Below are 20819 nucleotides of genomic sequence, written 5' to 3' on the forward strand. Positions count from 1 at the left end.
CATCAGGAACTTATATTCACTGCTGGTGGGAATGCAAAATTGTACAGTCACTTTGAAAGACAGCTAGTAATTTCTTACAAAAACTAAACATACTCCAAATGTACAATACAGCAATCATGCTCCTTGGTATTTATCCAAAGGAGCTAAAAACGTATCTCCACACAAACACCTGCACACAGGCATTTATGGCTACTTTACTCATAACTGCCAAATTTTGGAAGCACTCAAGATATCTTGTCCTTCAGCAGGCAAATGGATAAACTGTGGTATATCTACAGAATGAAGTATTATTTAGCACTAAAAAGAAATGAGCTATGAAGCCATGAAAAGATAGAGCAAACTTAAATGTATATTACTGAGTGAAACTAATCTGAAAAGGCTACATACTATGTGATTCAAATTATATGACATTCTGGAAAAGACTAAACTATGGAGACTACAAAAAGATCAGTGGTCATCAGGATTTCAGGAGGTGAGTGATAAATTGGCAGAGCACAGATTTTTAAGGCAGTACAACAACATAGGACAGTATCATGGTGGATATATATCATTATACATTTGTCCAAACTCATCAGATGTCTGAGACCAAGAGTAAGTCCTATTGTAAATTAAGGACTTTGGGTGGATTATGATGTATTAATGTAGCCTCATGAAATACAGCAAATGTACCACTCTGGTGGAAGATGTTGATAATGAAAGATGCTATGCAAGTATGTGGGCAGGAAATATATGGAAAATTGCCATACCTTCCTCTCAATTTTGCTATGAACCTAAAACTTCTCTAAAAAATAAAAATTGAAGCATTAAAAATTGACTGTCATTTAGTAAACACAATGTTCTGATATTTTACAATGAAATATCTGAGCCACTAAGCTTTATTGTATAAATTTCCTTATTTGAATTCATTTAATGTTCACAGAAATAAAACTCAATTACAAAAAAATAAATTACAGAAAAAAACTCGATTACAAAAAAATAAAATTATAAAAACTTATTACAAAACTATAGTAATCAAGACTGTGGTACTGGCAAAAACAAAGACTTATAGATCAATGTTATGGAATTAAGAGTTCGAAAATAAACTCTTATATTTATAGTCAAGTGATTTTTGACGAGATCCAAGACCATTCAGTGAAAGAAAAGTCTTTTTACAAAATGGTGCTGAGACAACTAGAAATTACCAATAAAAATAAATAAATAAACTTGGACCCTTACTTTATACCAAATAAAAATTAACTGAAAATAGACAAAAAATCTAAACAGAAGTGCTAAAACTATACAACTCTTAGAAGAAAACATAGGTATAAATCTTCTCAACCAGTGAATAATCAAGTTTCTTAAATATGGCACCAACAGCCCAAGCAAACAACAAAAAGAAATTAGACTTTTTAGTGTCCTTTAATGTAAAAACTTTTGTACATTAAAGGACACTATGAAGAAAGTGAAAAGACAACCCATAAAATGAAGGGCAATATTTGCAAATCATGTATCTGATAAGAGTCCCAGAAAATACAAACACAACTCAACAACAAAGAGACAAACAATCCAATTAAAAATAAGTAAAGGATTTAAATAGACATTTCTCCAAGAAGGCATGTAAGTGACTCATATGCATATAAAAAGATGCTCAACATCATTAGCCATCAGGGAAATAAAAACCAAAATCACAACGAAGTACCACTTCATATACATTAGGATGATTATAATTTTTTAAAGAAACAGAAAATAACAAGAGTTGGCAAAGATGTCAAGAAACTGGAATCCTATATGTTGGAATGTAAAACAATACCATTCTTTGGAAAACAGTTTGATACCTACCCAAAAAGTGAAATATCCATTTACCATATGACCTAACAAGTCTACATCTAGGTATACAGCCAAGAGAACCGAAAACTTACAACACAAAGCAAATGTTCACAGTAGCAATATTCATAATCGGCAAAAAATAGAAACAACCCAAATATCCAACAACTGATGAACAGATTAAATGTGGTGTATCTGTACAATAAAATATTTACTCAGTCATAAAAAGGAATGAAATACTGACACATATTACATGGATGAACCTTGAAAACATCACACTAAGTGAAAGAACCCTGACATTAACAGCCATATATTGTATGACTCCATTTATATGAAATGCGCAGAATATGCACAGTGGTAGAGATAGAAAGCAGATTAGTGATTGCTAACTGCTAAATGGAGGAAAAATGGTGACTGATAATTGGTACTTTTTCAAATGACAAAATTAATGGAATTAAATAGTGGTAATGGCTTCTCAACTTTACAAATACACTAAAAACCACCAAATGGAACACTTAAAATGGGTGAATTTTATAGTATATGAGCTGCATCTAAATTTTAAAAAAATAAATGTCCACTTCTAGTCAAGATGTCATCATAAAGACCAGATTTATCATCACGCTTGTAACAACTAAAAAACAGCAAAATACACATTCTTTTTACATGCACAAGAAATATTTATCAAGAGATGATATTCTGGGCCACAAAACAAATCTTAATATATTTAAATAAAAGACTACAAGTCAAGCCGGGTGCGGTGGCTCACGCCTGTAATCCTAGCACTTTAGGAGGCTGAAGTGGGTGGATCACCTGAGGTCAGGAGTTCAAAACCAGCCTGGCCATCATGGTGAAACCCCATCTTAAAAAAAAAAAAGACTACAAGTCATTGAAAGTATGTTCTCTGACCAAAATGAAATTAAATTACAAATAATTAACATAAAGATACGTTTGAAAACTAAGAAATAACAGATGGCCATAGAAATAACAGATGGTCAAAGAAGAAATTATAAAATAAATTAAAAAGTATTTTGAACTCAATGAAAATAAAAATGCAACATATCTCAATTTATGGATTACAGCTAAAACAGTATTTAGAAGATAATTTACAGCACCAAAAAAAAAAAAAACCTCTATTAGAAAAGACATCAGTCTCATATCAACAACCTCAGCTTCCACTCAAAAAATTACAAAACAAAGAGCAAATGAAACCCAAAAAAATATTAAAACAACAGAGACAATTAATGAGACCAGAGGCTGGTTCTTTTGAGAAGGCAAAATTAATAAGCCTCTAGCCAGGCTAATCAGGAAAAAAAAGGGGAGAACACATAATATCAGTAATGAAAAACACAGTAACATACACTACAGATTTTACAGATATTTAAAGACATAATGTAATATTATGAACAATTTTATGTCAATAAATTCAACAATTTACATAAAATAAATTCAGTGAAGCACGCATATTAAACAAGGTTCACTCAAGACACAGATACCTTGAATAGTTTACTTTTACTAAATAAATGGAATTATAGTTAGACATTTCCCAGGAAAAAAAAGACCCACTTGGCAAAATCCATCAGTGATTCATGATGATAGCTCTTAGCAAGTTAGGAATAGAGAACATCCTCAACCTGACAACAAGCATCCCTGAAGAAACTGCTGATATTATACTAAATGTTCTTAGGCCAGGCACAGCGGCTCATACTTGTAATCCCAGCACTTTCGGAAGCTGAGGTAGGAGGTATCACTTGAGCCCAGGAGTTCAAGACCAGACTGGGCAACATAATGAAACCCTATCTCTACAAAAAAAAAAAAGAAATTCGTTGGTGTGGTGTCATGCACCTATGGTCCCAGCTAACTCAGGAGGTTGAGGTGGTTAGATAGCTTGAGCCCAGGAGGTCAAGGCTACAGTGAGCCATGACTGTGCCACTGCACTCCAATCTGAGTAACAAAGGGAGACCCTGTTTCCCCTCTAAGATCAGAACAAGGCAAGGTTGTCTGATCCCACTCCTTCAGTTCAATTTTATAGTAGAATACTAACCAGTGAAATAAGTCAAGAAAATGAAATAAAAGGAATCCAGACTAGAAAAGACATAAAACTATCTTAATTCTCAGATGACTTGATTATTTACATAGAATATCCTATAAAATCTTAAGGTTTTTATATACAAAAAAAAAAAAGCTATTGAATGAATATAAGAGTTTGGGAAGTTTCCATAATACAGATGAATATGTAAAAATAAATGGGGCAGAAAATGTAACCAGAATGTGATACTAATAGATGTCTATTAGAATGTCCTAAAAAAAAAAAAAAAAAAAAAAAAAAACTGACCACACCAAATGCAGACCACCTGGAATTCTATATACTAACAGTGAAATGTTAAATGGTACAATGACACTGGAAAACAAATGGTTTCTTAACAAGTTAAGCCGGGACCTACCATATGACCCATTTATTCCACTCAAAGGTATTTATCAAAAAACAATAAAAGCATATGTCCATACAAAGACTGTACGCAAATATTCATGGCAATTTTATCTGTAATAGTCCTCAACTGGATACAACCCAATGTCCACTGACAGGTGAACACATATAAAAATTATGATTTATTCATATAATAAATGATCCTCAGCAATAAAAAGTAAAAAATTATTGATACACACAACAACATGAATCCCAAAATAATTATTCTAAGTAAAATTTAAAGTAATAGAAGCCAAATGAGAAAAGGATACATAGTCAATGATTCCATTTATATAAACTTCTAGAAAATGCAAACTGATTTATATGACAGAATAAAGATCATTGGTTGACTGGGGTTGAGGGAAATGATAAGGAATGAGAGGGCACATGAGCAAACTTTTAGGGGATAACTGATATGTACATCATCTAGAATGTGCTGATGAGTTTGTGTATGCTTACATGTGTTAAACATACATATAGTACACTCTATGCACAGCTAATTATATCTCTATAAAGCTCTTTAAAATCTCCGAAAATTTAAACACAAATCTAAGAGGTAATTCACAAAGGTAAAAGTTATTATACAATAACAAAAAGTAATTAAGCTGGCAACATTCTTACCAGCCACAGTGAATGCCAGTCAGTAAACATTTGTAAAAGACCTTCAAAGCTACAGAGAGGGCAGGGCACAGTGGCTCAAACATGTAATCCCAGCACTTAGAAAGGCTAAGACTGGCAGATCACTTGAAGCCAGGAGTTTGAAGCCAGCCTAGTCAACATGGCGAAATGCCATCTCTACTAAAAATTCAAAAATCAGCTTGGCATTATGGCACAGACCACAATCCCAGCTTCTCAGGAGGCTGAGGCACGAGAATCACTTGAACCCAGGAGGTAGAGGTTGCAGTGAGCCGAGATTGGGCCACTCCACTCCAGCCTGGGAGACAGAATGAGACTCAATCTCAAAGAAAAAAAAACAAACTACAGAGTGAAAATAATGTCCAACCTAGAATCCTGTGTCCACTCAGATCACCAATCAAGTATAAAAGCAGAGAAAAAAGGTACATTTAAATTTGTTAAAAAATGTTGGGCCAAGCATGGTGGCTCACGCCTGTAATCCCAGCATTTTGGGAGGCCAAGGCGGACGGTTCACCTGAGGCCAGGAGTTTCAAGATCAGCCTGGCCAACATGGTGAAACTCCATTTCTACTAAAGATACAAAAATTAATTAGGCATGGTTGTGGATGCCCATGATCAGGAAGCTGAGGCAGGAGAACTGCTTGAACCTGAGAGATGGAGGTTGTAGTGAGCCAAGATCACACCGCTGCATTCCAGCCTTGGTGACAGAGCAAGACTCCATCTCAAAAAAAAAAAAAAAATGATAATACTAATTAATCTAAAAAATATATACTCTTTGTCTCATCAATGAATAATTCATAAAGTGCCACATATGTTTTAGGTATTCCTGTTGATACTAAATTTAAAAAATAAATAAATCCATGAAGGTATTTTCTTGGTCCAGTATGCCAGGGCAGGGGGCAAAAGTGTAGACTATGAACAAATAAATGGGTTTGTTAACTATAATGCCACACAGTAAACAGTATCAAAAAATTACTAATATAAAGAGAAAGATACTGACCAGGACTGGCATGCTATTTAATTAGGGTGGTCAGAGAATGCTGCTTTGGTAGGCAACATTTGAAAAGAGAGCTAAATAAAAAGAGAAGGTAAGCTTTACAGGTAAGTGGGAGAAGAGAATTCTAGGTAAAAGGCATAAAATAGACAAGGCAGAGGTGTCCTTGGATAATCTTTTGAGCAAGTAACTATAAAAAGACATCTTAAAATAAGAAAAACATGGACTATATATTAGATAATACTAAGATAATAGTCAATATTATTAAATTACATAATGGCATTTTGGTTATATAAGAAAATGTCAATTGCTTTTTAGGCTTACATATAGGGGTAAAATAATATGATATCTTTAGCAAGGCTTCAACAAGGTGGATGGTGGAAAAAAATAAAACAGAAAAGAAAATGTGGCAAAATCTTGATAATTACTAAGTCTAGGTGATAAGTATGTGAAAAGTACATTTGAATTTTTTTTTTTTTTAAAGGTGGGGTTTCACGACAATGGCCAGGCTAGTCTTGAACTCCTGACCTCAGGTGATCCACCCACCTCGGACTCCTAACAGGCATAAGCCACATCGCCCAGCCTGAAATTTTTATAATAAAAGTTAAAAAGAAAAGGGCTCTGTTAATTGGATCTGCTAAATTTGGGGTGCCTATTAAACATGCAACTGGATACGTTAAGTAGAGCGTTGGATATATAAACTCTGGGAAGAGGGAGAAGTCATTTTTTTTAATTTTAGCCATGGAACTAGATAGGGTCACTTTGAGCTGGAGAGAAAAGAGGGTGAGAGGTACCAGGTCAGAGTCCTTGTGCAACCAACATTTGAAGTACAAGAAGTGGAGGAGTCAGCTAAGACAGAGATGTGGTGAGTCCACAGATTGGAATAGGAATAAAACCAAGAGTGTGTGGTGTTAGCAAAAGCCAAGAGAAAAAGTATTTCAAAAAAGAGGATATGTTTGAGTGATATGTCTAAAGTTTCTAAGAAGTGGCCACTACATTTGCAGACATGAAGTCATGAAAGTAGTTTCAGTAGAGTGAATGAGATGGAAGCGTTTTGATAATATTAGAAAACTCATCTGCACTTTAAAAAATCTTGCATATACTCTTCTAAATTCAAAATATAATTTTCTATTTTAATGTAAAACTTTATTCTCTCATTTTATTATACTCACAATCCCTTCTGGGAGGATTGGGACATTTCATCAAACACTTAACCACTTAGTATCAAAGCCCTTCATAGTTGAGAATTAACTATTACTTACACAGCCATCATGCACATTTAGGGTTGCTTCAAGTTTTAATCTTTGGATAAATTCTCTTCTTCCTGTTAAAAAAAAAAATTAAATAAATCACACGATTTGTTGCTGAGAAAAATATAACATTGAAATTAGGAGCCTAGGATCTGGCATGACAAGGTAAATTCATGCTCTAATTTCAGCTCCACCATTTATAAACTGAGTGATATTGGGCAATTTAACCTCCTCCTAGGACTTAAGTTTTCTCATTAGAATACCTCTGCCTCATGCAATGTGTTTGTTTGTTTGTTTTTTGAGACAGAGTCTCTCTCTGTTGCCCAGGCTGGAGTGCAGTAGCATGACCTCAGCTCACTGCAACCTCCGCCTCCCAGGTTAAAGCAATTCTCCTGCCTCAGCCTCCTGAGTAGCAGGGATCACAGGCACACAGCAACATGCCCAGCTAATTTTTGTATTTTTAGTAGAGATGGGATTTGACCACGTTGGCCAGGCTGGTCTCAAACTCCTTACCTCAAGTGATCCTCCCACATCAGCCTCCCAAAGTGCTAGGATTACAGGTGTGAGCCACTGTGCCCAGTATGCAGTTATTTTAAGAACAAAATGATGCAAGGACCGAAAGGGCTTAGCACAGTATCTGTGCCACAATAAACACTCATACATTCCTTCATTCTTTCATTCATTCAACAAATATTTATTGAGTACTCACTCTGTGTCAGATAAAGTATATTTTACAGTGGTAAAACAAAAAGATTTCTGCCTGCTTATAAGAGGAGAAAAACAATAAACAATTGGTATAAGTGCTATGGAGAAAAATGAAGCAGAAAAAAGAGATAAAAGATGACTGGAGGTAGGGAGTAAAGTTTTTAATTTTAAATAGGATGGCATAAAGCAACAGTAAGCACCAACTATTTTTAAACATCTCTCAATTTCAGAAATGTTAAAGTTAACATTACGATGATGAAATTTGGCATTAAAAATCAGCCTAAATGTCCATCAATAGCAGAATAGTTTAAATACTGCAAAAACAGATTAAGTTCCTTCTTCGAAAAAGAGAAGTCTGTCCCTTTAAAGAATGAAACATCTTTACCAAACACAGATCAAAAAACATGTTTATTCAGAAGCTGTAATGAAAGAAAGCTGAATTTACAACAAAGAACAATAATTAAGTAATCAGGCTGATGAGATCTCTCATAAAATTAAATCTGCCTATACTTTCTATATACTGTCACAAGGGGCAGATTTCTCTATTAGGCTTTCTTGCCATTCCATGTAAAGATCAAGAGCCTCTTGAAGCCAGTTTGTTTTATTTCTGTCTCCATGTTATTTAACTGCTAAGATGGCAAGGTAAAGGATGAACATATAGGTTAAAAAATAATTATGGATAATTATGGGGGCTTTTATTTTGGTGAGAGAGATGCTCTATGGTTTCTAAATTTACTGGAATAAAACAACCTAGAGACATTCAGTAAAGTGTTTTCATGAACTAGGTTGTACTTTAGATATTTAACTTTTCAAATCTGATTTTTCCTTGTAAAAAGATTAGAACTGCAATAAAGATATAAATTTTTTAAAAATCATTTCCTTTTGGCCAATGGCTTGGTAATCGCACTGAGTTACAAATTAAGAGTTAAGAAACAAAGTATTAAAATTAAAATATGACAGCAATTAAAACTCATTAAAATATTAAAGTATTGGAAACTTCTTTTGTCAAAATTTTAAAACGTGGGTTTGAAAACATGACTCTAGCCATCTCAGTTTGGAGAAAAATGGTTGCAGAACATAAGAACAGAAGATAAAGTAAGTTGTTTTAGCAAGAACTCTTATATATGACATTTGTACATTAGAACATGTACAGAGGCCGAATATATTGTAGTTGAATAGATAGCATTTGAATGATATTTTTATATGTGACTTTGGAGATAAAATTGATTGCATCGTCCAGACATCTCATAAAGTGTGCTTCTAGAATAAACTAGCAAAAATATCCACTACCCTTTTAGTAATTAAATGTTAATACCAAGAAATAGAAGCTAAAAGCCACCATAAAATAAGAATGGTACATTAATAAAACTGAACCTCCTCAAATTAAAATAAAAATAAACTCATATCTGAATGCTATTAAAAGCTGCAAAGGGCCGGGCGCGGTGGCTCAAGCCTGTAATCCCAGCACTTTGGGAGGCTGAGGCGGGTGGATCACGAGGTCGAGAGATCGAGACCATCCCGGTCAACATGGTGAAACCCCGTCTCTACTAAAAATACAAAAAATTAGCTGGGCATGGTGGCGTGTGCCTGTAATCCCAGCTATTCAGGAGGCTGAGGCAGGAGAATTGCCTGAACCCAGGAGGCGGAGGTTGCGGTGAGCCAAGATCGCGCCATTGCACTCCAGCCTGGGTGACAAGAGCAAAACTCCGTCTCAAAAAAAAAAAAAAAAAAAAAAAAGCTGCAAAGGGTCTGGCCTATTTGCAAGGTAACCAATTAGACTGCTACCATTTCTTAGATGCTAGCAAAAGACACTAGACTCCTAAGTCAGAGGCAAAAAACGATTTTACTACTCATGTACAGCAAGCAGTATGAGCTTCAAGTTCCCATTGGTTCCTCTTGACCTCCAAGTCCCATAGGGCAACTTGGAGAGGGCTGGATGGATACCATGCATGTAATGGGTTTTAATCACAGCTGAGAAATCTTGAATTGGGTGAACCCAAATCTTTTTTTTTTTTTTTTTTGAGACGGAGTTTCGCCCTTGTTACCCAGGCTGGAGTGCAATGGCGCGATCTCAGCTTACCGCAACCTCCGCCTCCTGGGCTCAGGCAATTCTCCTGCCTCAGCCTCCTGAGTAGCTGGGATTACAGGCACGTGCCACCATGCCCAGCTAATTTTTTTGTACTTTTTTAGTAGAGACGGGGTTTCACCATGTTGACCAGGATGGTCTCGATCTCTCGACCTCGTGATCCACCCGCCTCGGCCTCCCAAAGTGCTGGGATTACAGGCTTGAGCCACCGCACCCGGCCCCCAAATCTTACATCAAGCAAAACTGCCTGACCTTTATCCCTAAGAAGACATTATCAAACTGAACAACAAACTTGTCCTTGGCTTGAGAGGGAGATGGTGTATCTTCCAAAGCTATTCACTATATAACCCTCACTAAGAATATAGTCCAGAACAAAACAACTAGTTCCTCTGCTCACAAGATGTGCAGAAATGCCAAAAAGCTATGAAGAATCTTCTTCTGAGAATTACACATTTGTTAAGGATGAACTTGCCACTGCAGCTTCCAACTCAAGTCTTTCTGCACTTCAAGCTTCCTCTTATAATTCTGTCTCTACTCTGGCATTCCTTCTATATTAATAGGTTATAAACTCCATAAGAAGAACACACCTTCGTTCACTCATGTATTCCAAATGCCTAATACAGGGCCTACCACTAAGTGTGCGTTCAACATACATTTGCTGAATCAGTGAATAAATGACTGGGATCATGATATTCATTCTATTCTGGAATCTGTATTATCATTCAATAACACATGATGAATGTATTTCAATGACAATAAACACACAGCTATTGCTAATTTTTAATGTTTGTGTAATCATTAAACCATTAAATAAATTACAACTTTGTAATTTATTTATTCACATACCTATCTCCTTTACTAGACTAGTTGAGAATTAATAATTACTTATATAGATGCTTGGGGCAAGAAATGTTAGAATTAAGTTTAATTTCCGACTTGAAACATACTACACTTACGCTGGGCAAACTTATTTTCTCCGAGCCTCAGTTCTCACTTGGGGGTGACAAACTCTACCAAAGAGAGACAAAACACAGAATTATTTCATCCTTGGCACAGCACAGGACAGGTGACTGCTAGTTAAGAGATTCAGAGATCCAGATATGAGAAGCTCAGCAATCACCAAAGAAATACAATGTAAAAAAGGTCTTCACCATGGCAACATTATAACCAGACTGTCTGAAGTCAAAGAGAAAGAGTGAATCCTAAAAACCGCAACAGAAAAAAGTATCTAAAAACAGTTAAAAAAAAAAAAAAAAAAGGACTAAGAAAGTCATTACATAATATTAAAGAGACCAACTCAGCAAGAATATATAACAATTCTAAATACATATTTGCACCCAACACTGGAGTACTTCGAGTCACAAAACAAATATTACTAGACCTAAAGAAAGAGATACACTGTAATACAATAGTGGGAAACTTCAACACCCTACTTACAGCATTAGACAGATAATCTAGATGAAGAATCAGCAAAGAAACAATGGACTTAAACTTAAGATCAAATGGTCTTAACAGACATTTACAAAATGTTCTATCCAACAACTGCAGAATATACAATATTTTTGTCAGCACATGGAACTCATGTTAAGCTACAAAACAAAGGCTCAACAAATTTTTTATAACTGAAATCACATCAAGTACCTTCTCAGACAATAGCAGAATAAAACCAGAAACCAACACCAAAAGAAACTTTACAAACCATACAAATACATAGAAATTAAACAATATGCTCCTGAATAACAATAGGGTCAATCAAGCAATTAAGACAGATATTTTTTAAAAAATTTTTGAAACAAATGAAAATGGAAACACAACATACCAAAACCTGTGGGATACAGCAAAAGCAGTGCTAAGAAGAACACAGCAATAAATTCCTAAAACAAAAAAGTAGAAAGATTACAAATTAATAATCTAAGAATGCACCTCAGGGAACTAGAAAAGAAAGAACAAACCACAACCAAAACTAGCAGAAGAAAAGAAATAAAGATCAGAGCAGAACTAAATGAAATATGGACTAAGAAAAGCCACAAGTCAACGAAATGAAAAGCTGGTTTTTCAAAGAGATTAAAAAAAAAAAAACTGATAAACCACTAGCCAGACTAACCAAGAAAGGAAAGGAGAAGAGCCAAATAAAATCAGAAATGAAAAATGAGACATTACAATTGATTCCACAGAAGTACAATGATCATCATAGACTATAATAAGTGATATGCTCACAAACTAGAAAGCCCACAGGAAATAGATATATTCCCAGAAAAATACAACCTACCAAGATTGAACCAGGAAGAAACAGAAAATCTGAACAGACCAATAATGAGCAGCAAGAATTAATCAGTAATTCTTGCAATCCCCCAACAAAGAAAAGCCTAGTACCAGATGGCTTCACAGCTGAATTCTACCAATGTACAAAGAAGAAATAGTATCAATACTCCTGAAACTATTTCAAAAAAAATCAAGAACAGATCTCTCCCTAACTTATTCTATAAGGCCATTATTACCCTGATACCAAAACCAGAAAAGGATACAAAACAAAGGACACAGAATAAAAAGAAAACTACAGACTAATGAACACAGATGCAAAAATCCTCAACACCGATGCAAAAATACTAGCAAACCAAATCCAACATCAAATCAAAAAGACGATCAAGTGGGGTTTTTACCAGGAATGCAAGGATGGGTCAACATATGCAAACCAATAAATGTGATACATCAACAGAATGAAGGACAAAAACCATATGATCATAACAGACATGAAAAAAGCATTTAATAAAATTCAACCTCCATAATAAAAACCCTAGATAAACCAGGCATAGAAAGATTGTATCTCAAAATAATAAAGGCCATATATGACAAACCTAACATCATACCAAATGGGGAAAAGTAGAAAGCATTCCTTAAAAAACTGGAAGAAGCTGGGCACAGTGGCTGACACCTGTAATCCCAGCACTTTGGAAGGCCGAGGTGGGCAGATCACCTGAGGTAAAGAGTTTGAGACCAGCCTGACCAACATGGAGGAATCTCATCTCTACTAAAAATACAAAAAATTAGCCAGGTGTGGTGGCACATGTCTGTAATCCCAGCTACTCAGGAGGCTGAGGCAGGAGAATCGCTTCAACACAGGAAACGAAGTTTACAGTGAGCCGAGATGGCGCCACTGCACTCCAGCCTCAGCAACTAGAGCAAAAAAACTCCACCTCAAAAATAAAGAACTGGAAGAAAACAAGGATGCCTACTTTCACCATGCTTCAATCTAGTACTGGAAGTCCTAACCAGAGCAATCAGGCAAGGTAATGAAACAAAAGGCATCAAAATTATAAAGGAAGAAGTCAAATTATCCCTGTTTACTGATGACATGATATTATATCTAGGAAAAGACTCCACACGAAAACTCTTAGACTTGGTAAATGAATTCAGTAAAGTTGCAAGATACAAAATGAACATACAAAAATCAGTAGTGTTTCTACACACCAATAATAATTCAAGATGAGAACCAAATCAAGAACACAATCCCATTTACAATAGCTACAAATAACAACAACAAAACCCTAGGAATATATTTAACCAGAGGTTAAAAATCCCTACAAGGAGAATTACAAAACACTGCTAAAAGAAATGACACATGACACAAATGAAAAAACATCCCATGATCACTGGATATTCAGAAGAATATCATTAAAATGACCATACTATCCAAAGCAATCTACAGATTTAATGCAATCCTTATCAAAATACCAAGATCATTTTTTGCAAAATTAGAAAAAAAATTTCTAAAAATCATATGGAACCAAAAAGGAATCCCAATAGCCAAAGTAATGCTGAGCCAAAAGAATAAACCTGGAGACATCATATTACCTGACTTTATATTACAAGACAATACTAACCAAAACAGCATGTTACTGTTATAAAAATAAGACACACAGGTCAATGGAATAGAATAGAGAACCCAGAAATAAAGCCACATACTTGCAGCCAACTGACGTTTGACAAAGCCAACAAGAACATATATTGTGGAAAGGAAACTCTCTTCAATCAATGGTGCTTAGAAAATTAGATATACATATGCAGAAGATGAAATTGAACTCCTATCTCTCACCAAAATATAAAAATCAACTTAAGATGGATTAAAGACTTAAATGTAAGACTCAAAACTATAAAGATACTAGAAAACAGACAAATGGGACTCAATTAAACTAAAAAGTTTCTGTATGGCAAAAGAAATAATCAACAGAATAAAGAGACAACCAACTCTGTTGAATAACAGAAAATATTTGCAAATTATTCATCCAACAGGAGACTAATATCCAGAAACTCTTATACATCACTGGTGGGAATGCAAATTAGTACAGCCTCTATGCAAAACAGCAGGGAGATTTCTCCAAGAATTAAAAATAGACCTACCTTTCCATCCAGCAATCCCACTACCAGGTTTGTACAAAAAAGAAAGTAACATATCAAAAAGATATGTGCACTAGTATGTTTACTGTAGCACTAGTTACAATAGCAAAGATATGGAATCAACCTAAGTGTCCATCAATGGATGAATGGGTAAAGAAAATGTGGTATATATACACAATGAAATACTATTTAGCCATAAGAAAGAATGAAATCATGTCATATACAACAATATGGATGAACCGGAGGTCATTATCTAAAGTTAAACAAGCTAGGCACACAAACACAAGTATGACATGTTCTGACTCGTAAGTGTATGCTAAAAAAATGTGTTCACATAGACACAGGCAGTGGAATGATACATAATGGAGTGGAAGAGTAAGGAAGTAGGAGGTAGGAGGATGATGAGAAATTAGTTAGTGGGTATAAAGAAGGTTATTCAGGTGATAGATACCCTAAAAGCCCTCACTTGACCACAGCACAATCTATACATATATCAAAATTGCATATGTACTCTGTAAATCTGTACCAATAAAAAGTAAAAATATATAAAAATGTCATCTAAAATATCATTAAAAATATGAAATATTTAAGGATAAACCTAACACTCAAAAATATAAATCACTGCTGAGAGAATCAAAAAATGCTTAATACATGGAGATAAACCAGAATCATAGATGAGAAGATTCACTATTGTAAACATGTCAATTATCCCTAAAATAATATATAGATTCAACACAAAATCCCAAGTCTTTTTGACAAGCTGGTTCTAAAATTTTCATGCAGTTTTAAAGGGTTAAGAATAGCCAGAATAATTATCAATGAAAAAACAAAAAAGACCAAGTTTAAAGTATCACACTAGCTGATTTCAACACTCACTATAAAGACACGAAGCTAGATCAATGGACTGTGGCTAAGAAATTGACTTATACATTACGGTCAATTGATTTTTAACAAAGAAAAAAAGACAGTCTTTTCACACATACTGCTGGATCAAATGCACATTAATATGCAAAGAAATGAAACTTGACTCTCACAACATATGCAAAACTTAACTCAAAATTGTTCACGGACCTAAACGTAAGAGTTAAAAAGAGAAAACTCTCCAGGAAAAAAAATAAAAATCTTTGTTACCTTGGATTAGGTAAAGATTCTTAGGACATAAAAAGTATGAACTATAAAAGAACCTGTTGGGCCAAGCGCGGTGGCTCACGCCTGTAATCCCAGCACTTTGGGAGGCCGAGGCTGGTGGATCACGAGGTCAAGAGATCGAGACCATCCTGGTCAACATGGTGAAATCCCGTCTCTACTAAAAATACAAAAATTAGCTGGGCATGGTGGTGCGTGCCTGTAGTCCCAGCTACTCAGGAAGGAGGCTGAGGCAGGAGAATTGCTTGAACCCAAGAGGCAGAGGTTGCGGTGAGCTGAGATCGCGCCATTGCACTCCAGCCTGAGTAACAAGAGTAAAACTTGGTCTCAAAAAAAAAAAAGAACCTGTTAAGAAAAAGACACAAACTGGGAGAACATATTCGTAAAACACATAGCTGATTAAGGACTTGTTATATAAAGAATTACAGAATTCTTACAGTATTAAAAAGGTAAACCTGAACACTTAACCAAAGTATACAGATGACAAAACAAAACCCACGAAAGTATACTCAACATCATTAATTATTAGAGAAATGCAAATTGGTGGCTCACACCTGTAATCCCAGCACTTTGGGAGGCCAAGGAGGGCGGATCACCTGAGGTTAGGAGTTTGAGACCAGCCTGACCACCTGGAGAAACCCCCATCTCGATTACAAAATTAAGCAGGTGTGGTGGCACATGCCTGTAATTTAAACTATTTGGAAGTCGGTGGGTGGGGGAGGGGGGCAGGGGGAGACCAGTGTTGAGCAGGAGAATAGCTTGAACCTGGGAGGTGGAGGTTGCAGTGAGCCGAGATTGTGCCATTGCACTCCAGCCTGGGCAACAGAGGGAAACTGACTCAAAAAAAAAAAAAAAAAAGAGAGAGAGAGAGAAATGCAAATGAAAACAAGATACATTTCTACACACCTACCAAGAAGGCTACAATTAGGAGGACTCACTATACCAAATGCTGATGAGAACGTGGAGCAATTGGAACTCTCGTATACTGCTGGTGGGAATGTACTATGGTACAAGCATTTTGGAAGACAGCCTAAAAGTTGCTTATAAAGTTAAACATACTTATACAACTCAGGAATCATACAGTTGATATCTACCCAAGAAATGAAGATTTAAAAGTGTTCCACCCTAGTTGTTTTTTTTTCAAAATGTACTTTAAGTTTCACTAGTTACATCTTCCGTGTTAGCCATCAGGAGTGTTTAAAAAATTTTTTTCTTTAATCTCCTTCAAGTACTTGGGGAAGCCCACCTATCCTAAACCTGAAGCAACATTAAATTATAACTAAAAGAACTACACACTATCTAGAACAATTTTCCAAACCTCAAGCTGAGACTCAGTAGTGCATATTCTACTGTTTCAATACCAACAGTTTGAGGAACAGGAAAAAGAACAGAATGCATCCCATCTAGTAAGCCTTAATTTACATCTAGAGAATCCTTTGTTTTTGTTGTGTATATCACAGGTTGCCACATAAATGTATTTTTATCATGGATCATTTTAAAAACATTTTAAAAACACTGATCTACAGCATACCTGCAACATAAGCTCTATGCTACCAGAAGCTTCTAAACCTTCTAAGCACTTCTAACTTGATTCATCCTATTTTAGGAAGCAGTGAAACCCACAGTAGAGCTATCACAGTGTCTATAGTTGTTATGATTGTTAATATGCCTTTGGTATCTTGCCTTAAGGAATTATCAGCATATTCTGTTTGTTACAATTGATAGTGATTTTTCAATACTAAAATCATACATTTTTCAGCTTTCATTGAAATTTCAAGACTAAGGAAACAAAATACGAATATTCCACTAACTTTTCCCCAATAGCTAAAAAAGGAGGCAAAAGTCAGAAGTTACTAATCTTTGCATAATATACTGTAACTTGGCAACACATTATGAAGAACCTGGTAATCTAGAATGTAGATGTATTCAAGATGCACTAAAGAGTAATCTACATGCAAAATTAACCATTTCAGAACATACTGACTCTAAGGATACTTAAAAGACATTGACTTCATAATAAGATGAGATTTTAATCTCCACTAAAAAATCGTCACTGGCTGCCTAATCATAACTTACACATTTTATACATTATAATAGATAACTCCCTTGAAAAGTACCTTAAAATTACTTTTTCATCAATTACTATCTTTTAATTTAGAAGGGTTAGAAAGTTGTAGGAGTCTGTCCAAAAGGAAAGAAATACGAGTAGAAACAATGTATTGAAATAATACTTTCTTTTATTAACAATGTTTATCTTTACAAAACTGTATATACATGGGAAAATAAAATGTGTGTGGCTAATAAATAACTGATTTCCAAAAGCACTACTCTACACCTAGTATAAAGTAATCTGAGAAACTATTACATTTAAACATTTAAACCTACAGGTATCTCTGACTCCAGACTTTGATAATTATTCTTCAAAACAAAAATTCCAGGAGGCTGAGGTGGGAGAATGGCCTTGAGCCCAGGAGGTGGGGGCTGCAGTGAGCCACGATGGTGCCACTGTACTACAGCCTGGGGGACACAGCAAGACCTGGCCTCGCCCTGTCCCCCCACCCCACCTCCCTTGGAAAAAAGAATCCTACATTGAAATTTAGATGAGGCTCACAAAGATTAAAATCCCTGTCCTATCCTCTAAATCCATGCTCAATTGGCCCAGGTGAATCTTGTGAATTTGGGAGTTGTAAGTAAACACATCTTTTTGTCCTAAATAACATATGGGAAAGTATTCACCTTCATTCCCACAACACAATAGGAAGTTTTGTGAAGTATAATTTTCTTTGATGGGAAGAAAGGAGGTAATCAATCAGTTTAAGTAAAATCAATTACAAAGTTTGAATAGTTACTGAAAGGGTACATGCTATGATGAAATAACTGGAAATGTAAATCTACAAGAAAAATTATCCATAATTATCCATTTGCCCTATCCTAATTTTACTATTTAGCAGTAATTCACTGCTAAAAATTCGAAGAAATAAAAATAACGAAATTGTATCAGAAAAATACTCTACAACCCTACGACCATCATAATGTTTAAATACTGAAGTCCTAAAAAAGAATCTTATTTCCATAGTAAAATCCTAACATGGAATTTGACCTTTTTTTTTTTTTTTTTTTTTTTTTTTTTTTGAGGCAGAATCTCCCTCTGTCGCCCAGGTTGGAGTGCATTGCTGCGATCTTGGCTCACTGCAACCTCAGCCTCCATGGCTCAAGCGATTCTCCTGCCTCAGCCTCCCTCAGAGGTGGGGCTACAGGCACATTCCACCACACCGGGTTAATTTCTGTATTTTTAGTAGAGACGGGGTTTCAGCATGTTGGCCAGGCTGGTCTTGAACTCCTGACCTCAAGTAATCCATCTGCCTTGGCCTTTCTAAGTGCTAGGATAGGATTGGGCAGGGCACAGGGGCTCATGCCTGTAATCCCAGCAGTGGCGAACATCCACTTAAAGAAGAAAGGCTGAGTACATATTATGGTACTTCATAATGTTAAACACTACATAATAATTTAAAAGACAGAATGAATCTCTTTAAGATTTCCAAAACGTGAAGAAGTGAAAACAATATTTACAACATGCCACCATGTATTCAGGTGTCTCTCACACACACACAACACACACACTCCCCCTAGCATTTGTACATGTACTCATGTGCTTGAAACAATGCAAAGAAAATGGTCTGGAAGAATATTCAGAAAACAAAATATTTCTAAGGGTGGCGGAGTGAAATTAAGTGGGAGGAATCAAAGGGATTTTTGGTTCATTTTTGAGTTTTTACAAACAAAATGTATTCATATGTTACTTGAGACACTAAAAAGAAAGAATTTTAAAACTGCATGCTAACTTTCCTTAAATAATTTACAAACCAGAACTGGTGGCTGTAATGAGGTTTCATTTTCTTCTATTTACTTGAAACCAAAAACAAATAACAGCAACAAACACTTTTTACCCACCAAATGGCAAAACTGGAAAGAAAAATTTTTATTTGATTTTGCCGTATCTCCAAATAAAAAGAGTAAGAGTATACAGGAAGAAACAAAAAAGACCTTTTACTAAGTACGTCCATTTTTAAGACACCAAACTTTTTCGTTGACTCGGGCGTGACCCAGAATCCTCAAAAACAAAAAAGACATGTTATGCAAAACGAAAAAAAGTGGAATACTGCTCCCTCAAGTACTGAAGGTTGTTTTTAGAAAGCTTAACTAAGAAACTGTAAATGCCAAGTGTGTTTTCCAGGGGTGGGAAGAGGAACGTGAAACACAACACCACCTTTAAGCGGTCAAAACGAACTGAAGAGCAGAGTGGAACTGGAAGAGCGCGCGGGGGTGGGGAGAGCTCAGCTATCACTTTTAGGTTTTGGCTCAGCGCCGCAAAACCAGTTTACACGGATTCTGTGTGGAACGTGAAGTCCCTGAGGGTGGCCAACGCGTCGCAGCCGACACCTAAACCCCCTGGAGACTGAAGGCGAAGGTGGGCAACAACAACTTAGGTTTTTCGGCTGAGCGAGGAAAACGCCCTGGAAAAGAGCAAAAGACCCAACTTTTGCTCTAAACGCCGCAAGCTCCTGGAGGTTCCGCAAGTCTCCGGAGTCCTAACCCTTTAGCGACCCCAACACCTCTGCCCACCGCCCGGCCCTCCGAGGGAAACCCAGCAAGGGCGGCGGCTGGCAGCAGGCACAGGGGGCTTGACTGTGGGAGGCGCGGGGTTCGGCGACCGAAGCTCCACCCAACACCCCAGAGTCTCGGGGCGCCCCCGCCGAGGCGCTGTCCCACCTCCAACAGCCCCAGAGGCGCGCCCCCTCCCCCACTCTGGGCGGCGACCTCAGCGCCTCCGCCCCGGGGCCCCCGCTCACCCAGGTAGCGGCTCCGCAGCCGGGACGGGTCCTCCAGCCCGAGGGACCTTTTCCTCACGTCCCACAACAGGTGTGGGCAGGACCCACCCCGAGACATGGCTCTGCCTGAGCCGGGTGGGAGGGGAGACCACCGCGTGGGGGAGGGGAGGAGGGGGAGGGGACACCCGGATCAACACCCGAGCCGCACCGGCACCATCCGCGCGCCGGGCCTCCAGGGCGCAGCGTTAGATGGCGGTGGCAGCGTCGGCGCCTGGGCCCCCGAAGCCCGGCCGCACCCGGGCCGGAGCTCGCCTCATACTCTCCTTCTCAGACTAACCAGAACATCCAAAGATCAGCAACAGTCTCCTCCCTCAGCCACCCTCCAACAGGAGGAGGCGGAGGCGGAGGCGAGGCGGAGGTGATGGCGACTCCTCCCTCTCCTCGTCCTGGACACCCTCCCCGCCAAGGCTTTCTCGCGAGATGACGACCACCTGGGGACTGAGGCCAGTGCG

The 20819-nt window shown here is 37.0% G+C and overlaps 1 protein-coding gene across 11 annotated transcripts in view; it reads right to left on the reverse strand.

Annotated features, from left to right (window-relative positions):
- The window catches only part of DCAF6 (DDB1 and CUL4 associated factor 6), a 143343-nt gene that overhangs the window by 122228 nt on the left and 296 nt on the right, over nt 1–20819 (reverse strand). For 6 of the 11 annotated variants that reach the window (XM_003928092.4, XM_010338698.3, XM_003928093.4 and 3 more), the window contains exons 1-2: nt 20329–20654; nt 7159–7220 (exon numbers count right to left, since the gene is read on the reverse strand). In XM_003928092.4, the coding sequence (XP_003928141.2) occupies nt 7159–7220; nt 20329–20425 (159 nt within the window). In that variant the 5' untranslated portion in view covers nt 20426–20654. Of the gene's footprint in view, nt 1–7158; nt 7221–20328; nt 20738–20819 lie in introns of those variants that run through there. The other 5 variants (XM_039480647.2, XM_039480645.2, XM_039480644.2 and 2 more) reach the window with 4 other exon arrangements.

The sequence above is a fragment of the Saimiri boliviensis genome, chromosome 19 (genome assembly GCF_048565385.1).
Source record: "Saimiri boliviensis isolate mSaiBol1 chromosome 19, mSaiBol1.pri, whole genome shotgun sequence".
NCBI lineage: Eukaryota > Metazoa > Chordata > Mammalia > Primates > Cebidae > Saimiri > Saimiri boliviensis.